Source organism: Misgurnus anguillicaudatus, chromosome 7, assembly GCF_027580225.2.
Source record: "Misgurnus anguillicaudatus chromosome 7, ASM2758022v2, whole genome shotgun sequence".
Classification (NCBI taxonomy): Eukaryota; Metazoa; Chordata; class Actinopteri; order Cypriniformes; family Cobitidae; genus Misgurnus; species Misgurnus anguillicaudatus.
This window is the reverse complement of record NC_073343.2, coordinates 13,620,078-13,633,004: the sequence shown is the minus strand read 5'-3', so window position 1 is coordinate 13,633,004 and position 12,927 is coordinate 13,620,078. Positions and strand designations below refer to the sequence as shown.

Below are 12,927 nucleotides of genomic sequence, written 5' to 3'. Positions count from 1 at the left end.
GAATATCGATTTATTAGATACTTTTAAGCGTAGCTTCCATTGCTCCACAAATATGAATGTATGCGTCTTTGAGCTGCGCTCCATGACCTAATGTCCTTTATTTTTGACAGCTGTCAGTGAGAGGAGATGATAGTGGGCGGGGTTTTTTGTGACGTTGACCTGTAAATGCAGATACGGTGGCTGGATTGCGTTTACATTACACTGAGATCCGATCACAATGCGTCCTCGACTACCTCTGCATCAGGACACACAGATCGGATAACATTCCGATCACAGACGCGTTTACACTTGTCTTTTCAATGTGCATGTGGACAACATCCGGATACAGGTCGCATGTTAATGCCAAGTGTAAACGCAGCCAAAGTCTGAGAGCAGTTTGTTGTTTTTATTTGAGCTTCCATGTTGTTGTTTGCATTCAGGGAAGGAATGCTTTTATTGATTTAACTTCATGAAAGTTGCACTAATTTTTTTTTACTTTAATATTGTGTGGTAACCGTTTTATAAAAGCAATAAGGTACTCGAGGCAAGTGCTGTATCGTGAATAAGTAACGGCTAAAGGGGTTGCAGGCACTCCGCTTCGCGTCGTGCCTAACAACGCCCTTCAGCCGTTACTTATTCACGATACAGCACAGCCTCTCGTACCTTATTGCTTAAATATTAACTTTAAAATTAACTTTAAAATATTTATTTTTATTCATATTATTCTTTGTAAATTGTTGTAATATGCTTATGACTTGAGAATATAATGCTCAGTTAACTTCAACTAGGCTTGATGACGTATGCAGCAGCCTGCCTATGCAACCTCCAGAGGCTACAGCCTTTTTGATTGAGAAACGGCCTGAAGGGCTCTGATTCTACCGCTATTCATTTAACTGTAACTCCTGAAGCATTTGCGCTATAAAAAAAGTTTGAATTGTTCCTAAAAGACGACAATTGCGCTTTTTGGAAATATATGGTTTATTGAAGTACTTGCTTTCCGTCCGCCAAATCGCTGCTTTTGTGGAGAGCTGAAGGGGAAGCGCGTTAGGTTCTAGTGCATTGCAGCAGAGAGCAATATTTAGGTCTAAAATATAAAACTGTGTAACACTACAGTTGACACGTTTTTGCTTATACAACACTAAATTTAAGGATTGTTTCTCGCCAAACCAACAGTATTAAGTCAGATCACAACACCTGAAATATAGCTTATGGCACGATTTGCGTGGATTATGACAAAGTGCAGAATGTTTCTTTTTAGAGACGCACCCATCATACACTTTCTGCCTCCACCACTGATAGTTCTTCAGCATTTGAAATGACTATTTTATTTTCTGCGGTGTGCGGACAACACTTTTCGGGAATGAACGTAGGTAAGAAATTTAACATTTTGAAGTTAAGACTTTAAGACCCCGTAGGAACCCTGCATTATCCTTAAAAATTTTAAGTCTTTGGCTAACCAGGCTTTATATATAGGATTGGCAAGCTAGCTCTCAGAAAACTTGCGATGGCAACTTGCGATTGCAACTGCACCCTAACAGCGTAACAACCAATTACTGTAGACCTCCAGCAGATCAAGGTCAAAAACGATCTTTTGGCAGTGCTGGCAGACTGATCCTAATGCCATGAAAAAAAAAAACGGTTGTATACGTTCCAATCCATTCCAACAAAAAAAAATCTCTCAGGTCACTTTGCAGTGTCAGTCTGTGTATAAATGTTTTAATTGATTAACGAGTCAGAATTCTACAGTTATAGTGTTACAGCGTTTTGTGTCTTACACTTGGCTTTACGTCCCGAAGGCAGTCACTCTACGCATCAACAAGCATGTGAAGCATACACAAAACACAAAAAAAAACAGATGACGTCACAGTAGCGATAGAGAGGTTTAAAGCAGAGTTCTTATGACTTCTCGAATCACTCATGTGGTACTTTGATGTCACCTGCCTGTTTGTTTTTGCAGCATGGCATGAACTTGAAAACAAATCTAATGTCTGGGATACATGTTGGAGGCTGTTTACACTTGGCATTAACATGCGTTTTCGTCGATCAGATCACAAGTGGACGACGTTAATGCCAGGAGGTGTAAACGGTGTTCAAAACGTTTTTAACACGTCCATTTTCGACCACTTTCAACCACATTCAGAGGTAGTCGAAACCCCTTTCGATCGGATTGCTTTTGTAGTTTAAATGCACATGTGGTTGAATGTGTTCAAACAGCCACACGCAACCCCTTCCCTCCGCCCATTCATCTAATCTGAGGTACTAAACACAAGTTTTACGTCTTTTCTGACTTCTGGCGTGAACAGATGGTGAACAGTGCTATTTTTAGCCTTTTTATTGATAAAACTAAAGCGTCTGATCTCCGTAGTTTCGTTTTGAAAGTGTGTGAAAGTTGCGTGATCCTATTTCATTAATTGAGCTGGAAATTCAGAGAAAGCTCTAACATATACATTTACACAAAACACTGTGCAGCATGTTTACTTGCTAGACATACATGCGGACTCCAACATAATATTAGTTCACGTCCATATGAAATCATAATTACTCCCGCTCGCGTTTGAATGACAGCAGAGAGACTCGACAGACCGCCCCCCCTCACAGTATTCAGGACAGCAGCAGTCGAAAGTGGACAAAAGAGATGGATTAAAATACCAGGTGTAAACGTAATGTGTCTCTCTCGTCCACTTGTGATCCGTTCGATGAAACACATCTTACTACCAAGTGTAAACAGCCCCTTGGATGACGGCGAAGGGCCCGTCAACAAACAACGCGCATACCCCCCATCCCCCAAATATTTTTATCGAATATACACGATTCACGTGGGTCATTGTTTTGGCTACAAAACGGCAAATTTCGCTGGAAGGTGAGGGATTTTCATGCCCGAATATAACAAAGGCAACATCTGTGGTATTACTTTATCTAAAAAAAAAATGTTAACAGTTACAGTCATCAAAGAGCTTTGCATTATCAGCAAAAAAAACTTATCGGAATCGGACGATCACCAAGATAACAAATCGGTATTGGCTGCAAAATCCTGATCGGAGCATCCCTTCCTGAGAGTAAAAATGTATGTGTCTTTTCTGACATCTTGTGTAAATGACTTGATCCCAACAACTCTCAAAAAGGAATACATGCTTTTACCCAAAATCAAGTTTAAATTCACGCAATTTATTTTTTACACACTGATCCAATTCTGATTGCCATTTATTTTTGATGCATGCATTTTATGTTGGTTTCAAATCCGTAAAAGGTATGGAGCACTTCACTAGTTCTGTAGATAATGCTTATTTCGCTCTACTGTCTGCTTTCAACCAAATATTTAAAAAAGTCATCGTTTATTTCTAGGGATGGGCATGACTAATCGATTGCTCGAGTACTCGAACGTGGCATTGATGATCGATCACGAAAACAATGATCGCGTGGGTTTATTTATTATTTTTTTGTGGTTATGGCGGGCATTTGGACACCTGGTTAGCGTTACAAGCGTCGTTTGACGTCGCATTCAGTCGAAAATACAGACAGACAGGTTCAAAATGTCACCGTCTTACCCTCATCTCATATTTAATGTCAACCAGCATTACATCTTGACTGAGACCAGGTAAGAGAGGACGAAACGACACAGTCTGTCAGCTAACCGCTAAAATTATAGCAAAAGACTTAAATGCGTGTTGCAGGTTAAATTTTTCAAAACATTTGTGCAATTTGCTTGTTGATAATAAACATTTAAACTGTTATCCATTGCATTTCATGTTGTTGTGTATCCAGGGCTCCAGTCTGCGACCAAATAGTCGCATTTTGCGACCAAAATTTGAGAGTGTGCGACTGAATTTTACATCCAGTCGCACATGTGCGACCAGTAAATTTGCCTCCCCCACCATATTTTTTTAAACATTAAATGTGGAAGGGGCACGTCAATGATCAATGAAATGAGCAATGAAATAATCAATGAGAAATGAAATAATCAATGAGACGCGAGCGCACGCAAATACACACACAGCACGGGTCTCCAACACGTCGCTCGCGATCTACCGGTAAGTTAATTGCAGGTAGCTAGCTCGTGGGTTTATTTATTTATTTTCTGTGGTTATGGCGGCATTTGGATGTCTGGTTAGTGTTACAAGCGCCTGTGGTAGTAAAGACTGGGTGCGTGTTTGACGTCGCTTTGAGCTGTGTAGACCGGTGTATGACATCAGTAATTTAACATTTATCATTCAAAAACAGCGCTTCTCCTAAACTGACGAGGGGTTTCAATTTAAAGCGTGCGCGCAGCCTGTCTCTCTCAATGCTTGTTAAATACTCGCGCCCGTTTCCGCATTGCAAGACTTTGCGCGCGCGTCTTCCACAACAGACAGGTGTCGCAGCCTGTGTCTCTATGCTTATTAAATACTCACGCCTGTCTCCGCAAGTCCGCATCGCAAGACTTCACACCCGCGTCTCCCAAAATGGATGATGCGTTAAAACTTTACACACACACACGCCCAACAATGCTTACAAACCTGGCTCCTTATTTAAAACAAACTGAAATACCATTTAACTTGGTTGCTAATGTCACTTGAATGAAATGACATTTAACGCATTTGGATTTTATATTCATTTTAAAAATCCTAAATGTAGCTATTTAATATTTTGATAGTTATGAAGTTGAGTATTACAGTTTTTTGTTTACAAAAAAACAAACATGCATTCAATTCTTTCCAGTTAAACTCAGTCACCCATTTAAATATTTGTTTAAAAACTTGTTTAAGTTGCAGCTATAATGAACCTACTTATTTAAATACTGTTACAGTGTTCATTTCATTAATATGTGTAAAGAACTGTATAATATGCAAAGTGTTTTCTATTAAAATAAATTCTTCTGATACACGTGTACACAAAAACTCAAACTGAATTTGAGAGGTATGATACATTATCTAAGAGATTTAGGTATAACGTGACACAAGTAGCTCTCGACCACTTTTATTTTTTAGAAAGTAGCTCTTCAATGAAAAAAGGTTGGAGACCCCTGGTCTACAGTGTCACCGTCGGATGATGATGCAGAGTTACATACATTTAAGTATTGTTTGTAGCTGTGAAATGACCGAAAGGTTACTAAGCACTTTGTTACTAAGCACTTTTTTATTCTGAATGTATGGTATTTTGTTTACTATATTTACTGTCATGACAGCGATGGTGCTGTCAGTTTACCTTGTTGTTGCATCTTCAAAAGTGCAGAATAAAATGTGACACTGAATTTGAAACATCACATTTGTAATTTCTGCATCTATTATTAAAGTGCGCGCACATACAAACAAATCAATGCATTTGTTTAGTGCTGTTGCAGAAGGCTACACCTGTCAAGCAGTGGTGCTCTCAGAGGAGCCTTTTTAAACGCATTGGTCCAGCAGAACGCGATCATATTTTAAACACAATCATATATTAAACACGAGGGATGTGTTGCTACAACTCCTTGAAATGCATATAATAAACAGGATTAATACCTAGTGATCTGACTTCGGACAGAGCGCAGCTCTCTGCACGTACGCAAGAGTGAGAGAGGCGCCAATATGCAGCGGGTCATATTTTAAACAAAAAGTAAAGTTTGCCTCAGCTCGCATGAAACGCATTAAACTGAACAAAGACATAAGGATTACTACTTTAGTTTATGTTTAGACTTTGGACAGACGCGAGAGCGCGTGCACGTGAGACAGAGAGAAGCGCAGCTGCTCATGACGCGGCGCGCTGGATTTAATGCTAGAAGGAGTCCAAGACGTGCGCATTAAGTGCAGGTACGTGCAAGAAGGAATTCTCTCTTTACTAACTCTCCGTGTAAAGTGAAGCCTTCAAACCCTCATGCGAGGAAAAGCATGCATTGTGGATGTCAATGTAAAACTATGATGATAATAATAATAACCATTTGCCAACTATCGTCATGACTAGGGAGAAGCGATTAACCGGTTTCAATATTAACAGCGCTTTAAAATGTCACGGTTAAGTAACCGTAAAGCCTCCGCTACACCGCGTGTTTTTGTTTCACGCATGCACACACAAACCAGATCCAAGAACCACCAAGAGGCACGTGCGGCATGCGACATGCTCGTTAACGCACTGTATGACAAACCTCCGCGTGACACGTCTCTTGGTTGTTCGTGCGTGTGCGTGCCTGCACGGGTGCGTGAAAGAGCCACACTCCAATCGGTCTGTGCAGCATTAAAAACCTCCTCTTCGCGGATCAAATCCGGGCGGGGCTCCTGGTGGTCTGACTGCATTTAATAACGTTGAATTATTTTAACGCGTTAATGATTTATGAATTAATAGCATGATTTAACACGTTAATGCTGCCAGTCCAAAATGACTCGCAGAACCCAGTCCAGGATGACCCTGTGTTATTATTAGTTTTGAGAGGATCTTATCATTTTTACTAATACTTCAAACAAATCAAAATAATATACATTTAGTTTAATAATATATTTATAATATATTATATTATATATTCAGTCCAAATATAAAATTACATTTATTCAAAAGGTCATTAAAATGAATAGCCTATAGGTTTCAAAAGGCACCTATACTGTTTAAGTGAAAGCCTGCTAGGTTATTATTATTATCATTTGACCAAGAATTACAGAAAAAAATACACAAACTGAAAATACAAAAGAATTTAGCAACTGTTAAAAAATGTATTCATGTGATTTTTGACATTAATGTTGTAAAATAAATGAGTCCATAATAACCGCAATAACCGTACAACCGTGATTATTTATCAGACTATAACCGTACCATCAAAATCTATAATCGTTGCATCCCTAGTCATGACTATCGCCATGAAAGCCGGGCATTGGCGATATGTCTGAAGATCGCCGATACACAATACTATCGTCTATCGGCACAACCCTAGCACAGATTATAGATAGATAGATAGATAGAAGGGGTGGCACGGTTCATGAAAAAAATCTGAACCGTTCCGTTCGCTTGTCTCGGTTCGGAGCGTGTGTGCGTCGCACAGTTCGACGGTTCATGGTATGCGCAATGTATGTAGCCTCGTGCCCTGTATGTGACCTCAGATAGCGTGTTTCCCTTTGGCGAATCATGGTTTGGAAAGTGAGTGCTGCAGGTCATGTTACGTGTAGAAATGGCAAGTGGGAGAGAAAAGGAAGTCTGCTCGGAGTTGGAAGGATGTGCCAGCGTCGTATAAGTTTGGTGTGTGGAAACATTTTTTTTATTTCATGTTACCTATGATGACAGCGGAAATTAAACAATAGATAGAACTGCAGTCTATGGGTTGAATGTGTTCTAACAGCCTCTCCACCCGTTTATCTAACCTGAGGTACTGAACACAATGTCTCACGTCTTTTCTGACATACGGTGAACAGCGCTATTTTTAGCCTTTTATTGATAAAATGAAAGCGGCTGATTTCCGCGTAGTTTCATTTTGCTAGCGCGTGAAAGTTGCGCAATCTTATTTCATAAATTACCCCTCAAAGTAATCAGGACAGAAGTGGTCAAAAGTGGACAAGAGAGACGGATTTAAATATTACAGATGTAAACATTATGTTTCTCTCTCATCCACATATACTCTCTGCAGTATAAGCAGCCTCTCAATGATAAATCTTAGAGCTACACTTGGCATTTTGATAAATGCAAGTTATCTTTGTGTGCTAAAAATGCACATAAGTTCATGTAGATGGAAACACACACTTTTTGCCAAATAAATGTAAAGCATGTTGAAATCATCAATGTCTTCCCTCTTACTGTATCAAAATCTCACCTGGCTTTCCTCAGAGATGGTCTCAATAATGTGCTTATGCAAAATTCATATTGTGCATGATTACATGATAACTTTTTTAATACTGTATCCTAAATTATGGATAATTAATACATTAATAAGATAATACATTTCTGGAGTGTTAAAAAAATTATACAATAAGAACCGTACAGAACCAGAGACATTTTAAAAAATTATATACATATCTTGAGTGATTTATGTACCCATTAATCGACAGTGGTGGTTAACCTGCAACACGCCCTTTAAATCTGCTTAATGTTATGAAGCTCATGCTTTGACTGGATGTTTTAAAGCGTGCTGTTGTGGTGAACATACACAACGGGAGTTAAACTTTCTATCCAGTACATATCTTAGTTAAAAGGAACCGCATGTAGGATGGTGGCCAAAAATGGTACTGCAATCACTTTCAAATTACTGTAGAGTGGTGTATTGCATTCCACTCCCACCTGACTCGAGGTTGCCAGATAGTATAGGCTGCAGGATCCAACGGAATGTACTGGTTGCTACAAGAAGCTTCCAATGGCAAGTGACGAGTCCTACACAAGTTTTTTTTTTTAAACCCTTTAAGCCACGCTGGTGGGACCGACGAGTCTTTGTTTACAAACTATTAAGTTTACAATGTATCATATTGATGAAGAAGGGTATTAAACTTGTCATGCCATATATATCATTACAAAGGGTTGAGATGTCATTTCGAAGTGCTGTTTCATAAAATAAATGCTCTAGCAAAATAACTAATAACACATTTAATGCAACGAGGTCATATCTGAATTGTTTATTCATAAAATGACATGATCTAGAGCCCGACCGATATGCGTTTTCTCGGGCCGATGCCGATACAGATATTAGGGAGTAAAAAAAGACCGATAACGATATATCGCCCGATATTCTTTATGTGTATATTATAGTTCAGTATGTACTACAGTATATTATACTACAGTACTGTACATAGAATACACTAGGGGTGGAACGGTACACATAAGTCCCGGTTCGGTTCGTAACTCGGTTCAGGCGCCACGGTTCGATTCACTTTCGGTACAATGGAGGGAAAAGCAAAACAAAAATGAACTCTTGTGGCCCACCACTTGCCATACTCGCTGTCGGCTGCTCATTCACTGACTGGACCGGCGTCGACGTGACAAAAAAATGCAGAGTGCCAGAGAATCTAGACGGGCTCTGATAGAGCGCATACATAGGCGGAGCTCGGCTGCATTGGCGCCAATCAGAGCTTCAGAGCTAAAGCGGGGCAACAGATTAGCTGACCATAAAGAACCCGCGTATCTAACAGTAGTTCCGCATTACACTAATTATTTTGCACGCAAGTTTTTTTTGTTTTCATACCGTGTATTCTCCGTTTAAATTCATGCACCGAACCGTGACCCCCGTACCAATTCGGTTCGAAACGAATACATGTATTGTTCCACCCCTAGAATACACTATATACTTTAACATAATATACTGTATATGAATAAATACAATGCAATGCAATGATCACTCACAAATGTGGTGATCACCCACAAATGTGGTGATCCAACACTTATATTGATGTGACAAAGATATGTACTATAGGCAAGAAGTTAACAATTAACTTTATTATCCAAAATTAGTTGGATATCAGTGCACTAAACAGTAAACTTGACTTATTATAAATAACTTTAAAACACAAAGAGAACAAAAGACATAAAACTTGCATCATTTGCAGTTTTGACGAGACTAACGTTATAAAGAGAAACTTATGAAGTCATTGATTAATTTTGGCTTTACAGTAAGTTGTGTACTTCACAAATTAGTAAGCCACTCAGTTACGAAGACAATGCTTGACGGAGCACATACTAATGTACGCTACGTTTAATGTTGTGCACAACGTTTTTATAACACAAACCCAGGGTTCCGTGCAAACTTTAAACTTTTATAAAACTAAAGCGTCTTCGCTCCGCCTCTTTTATTTAGCAAGGGTGTAAAGTTGCGCGAGCTTATTGAATCAATTGCTCTGAAATTAGCATGTTAACTAACAACACAAGCAGCAGTAATCCCATATAGTGATATATAAGTGCACGGCTGCGCGTAGTTTAAACGTGTCATTTCTCCGTCTCGCGTCATTTCTCCTGCTTGCGTTTTAACTCGCAAGTCGACAAAGAGACGGATTAAAAACACCAAATGTAAGCGGGAATGCGTCTCTCTTGTCCATTTATAATCCAATCGACCAAAGCGCGTCTTAATACCAGGTGTAAAAATGTTGTGAAGAAGACACTGCGTGACTGCTTCCATGCCACCTGAACTGAGAGACTGACTGAGGTGAAGGGGGTGGGGGATTGGCTGGTGTCACTACAGTGAGTGATCTGGGTCACCATTAGCAACCAGTATGGCGCACTCTGCTGGACAAACAAGTACTTACATCTTTCAAATGCATTTAATGTGTTCTGTAACAAACGTTCATATCGGCACATATCTGCGGCTTATACGCCGATACAGATATATCTGCGACATGCTCATATCGGCCGATAAAATCGGCAAAACGATAAATCGGTCGGGCTCTACATGATACCTTTTATTATGAAACAGCAGGTCCATAACGTTAACTCCAGACTCGCGCTGCTCAATGCCAAACGTTCACAATATATGCTGTTTTTGTCCACAAACATATTACATATGAGAAATATTGATATTCCATCGGATTTTGTATAAAATAATCTTTAATCCATATTGTTTCAATAATTGTGCACGCAGCGCGATTCTACTACGGAGAAGGCATATCGTTATGCGATCAGGGCAATCTCGATGCCAAACGTTCACATTATAACATCCATTTGCAGTTTGTGTCCACAAACATATTACATATGAGAAATATTGATATTCCATCATACTTTGTATAAAATAATCCATATATAATCCATATTGTTTTTTAATAATTGTGCACGCAGCAAGATTCTACTATTGAGAAGGCAAAAAGTTACGCGATCAGGGCAGATTCAAATTCTTTCAAAGGCATCTCCTATACAAATCCTTGTTTTATTTCAGACTTTGTCACAACGTATTTCGAATTCATAACATAAGACTAGGGGTGGGCGATATGACCAAAATCTTCTATCACGATAGGATTAATTTTATATCATGATAACGATATGTATCACGGTAGAGTTTTTTTTAATGTTTTAATAAGGTTTAAATCTTTAATACCATAGAAATGTTCATAATTCTCACAAAAAGCATAGAAAGAAGATAAAAACAAACAAAAATCAAGCTCTCTGAAGATAAACAGTCAATGATATAAGAATGATAATAAATAATTATGCATGTATGTATAGGCCTATATATATTTTTATTTAAGGTAGAAAAGTGATTTAATCAGGAGCAGTGAGAGATTTTCTCTCAGTGCTGTTTGATTAACACGAGTGACAGACAGGAGCAAAATTAGGTAACTTCCCCTTTAAGACCAAAGTCCGGATCCAATACACTGTTACACATGCGCTTTCTCTTTTAGCTGTTTACTTTCTCTTAAGACCTAACTGGTCGTGTTTATGAGGATGCTTGCAAAGACGGGAATTTTGACGCATATGTCTATTTAAGGCCAGCGTGAAAAATGCTAACGAGCTTAATGAGCAGCGGCCGCGCGACTTGCGCGCTCCTCACAGACAGAAAGAGCAGCGGTTGCGCGACTTGTCCGCTCTTGACACACAGAAAGAACGCACGCATACAGATCTGTTGTCTGTTTCAATGGCTTAAAATAATTTTTTTTTAAACTGCAGTGCTTAAATACATGTACAAACGTTACGTTTTCGCGACCACACGCATAGGAGCGTGACATGGGCACGTAACCTCGATAGAAACGATAGTACAAAATCTCTACCGGTTGACAAATTTCTACCGGTTAATTATGTCTACCGGTTTATCGCCCACCCCTACATAAGACATTTTTTATCTAACACGTTCGTAGCTGCAGCTGTAGTAACTAGAACAGAGTTGGCCACCTGTACACCGAAACACTACTGACTTTGTGATTGGTAGATAGAAGGAAGGTGGCGAACACAACATGTCAACATAAACATCAGTTGAGGGCTGCAACTCCACTTTTTAAATTTAAATTGCCACTTTTTGGCAATATCTTGGCCGGACCACTGTTGACAGTGATATAAGTATTTAAAATGAAAATTATTTCTTAATGTCTAGTGATATTTCAGAGCCATTTTATGATTAATTGATATAAATTTCTTACATACTGTTCCTTTAAGGCTTGCATTTTGTGCAGATATGCATGTTGTATAATACATTTATGTTGTATATAAGGCTTAATATTATGTAGAGTGCATCATAATAGAAAGCGCTTCAGTTTAGGTATATTAACCCTTAGTTTGACTAAATCACTGAGCTTTTCCTGGTAGAGGTTTCTGTTAAAAACATTTAATTCGTTAATAATCTAGTACGTGTTCATTGTTTGTCATAGTTTCTTCAAAATTAAGTGTTTTTAATAAAAATATTTTCATTTTCACCATGACCCATACATCCTGCCCCCTTGATTGCCCCGCCCCCAGTTTATCGAGTACTCATTTCTCAGACCTATGGATTAATTGAAATGAAAAAATGACAAAAATGCACATCCCTATTTATTTCTGAATAAAGTCAAGAGTTAGAAACACCGTTACATACCACACACTCAGGAGCCTATCATAAGCTGCACCAGACAGGAAGTACAGTCCATTGCTGTCCGGGGGTCGTGTTGTGGCAAAGGCCAGAGTCGTAACCATGGTAGAATGACCTGTAAACTTTCTGCAAATCGAACAAATTGATTATATTGGTAAATTTGAACATTAATAAAAAAAGTGCCTGACAGCAAGAAGGTGAAAGAGGCCAGACTCACTCTGTATACTTCCTTAGTCTCCAGGTTCCACATCTTAATGGTCATTCCTGCAGAAAGCAGTAGCTTTCCATCTGGACTCACACACAAGCTACTGACAGCCGATCGGTCCGCTTTCCATTTACTGAAGACACAGAGTTCATAAATCGGATACAAAACTTTATTATTCAGATCCACCCCCAGACAAAACTACATTTTAATAGCATTCATTACATTAAGCAAACAAGTTTTTATTCCTAGTTGAAGAGGTTCTTTAACAGAACGGACCAACCAGAAATGGTTATATTTTTAACTTATAAGTTAATAAGCTTGTTTAAAAGTAGACATTTAAGGCTTT

At 38.9% G+C, this 12,927-nt stretch overlaps 1 protein-coding gene across 1 annotated transcript in view; it reads right to left on the bottom strand.

Annotated features, from left to right (window-relative positions):
* wdr43 (WD repeat domain 43) overlaps positions 1 to 12,927 on the bottom strand; it is an 86,237-nt gene that overhangs the window by 35,621 nt on the left and 37,689 nt on the right. Inside the window, exons 4-5 of the mRNA XM_073869448.1 lie at positions 12,598 to 12,714; positions 12,383 to 12,505 (exon numbers count right to left, since the gene is read on the bottom strand). Coding sequence (XP_073725549.1) covers positions 12,383 to 12,505; positions 12,598 to 12,714 — 240 coding nt within the window. The remainder of the gene's footprint in view (positions 1 to 12,382; positions 12,506 to 12,597; positions 12,715 to 12,927) is intronic.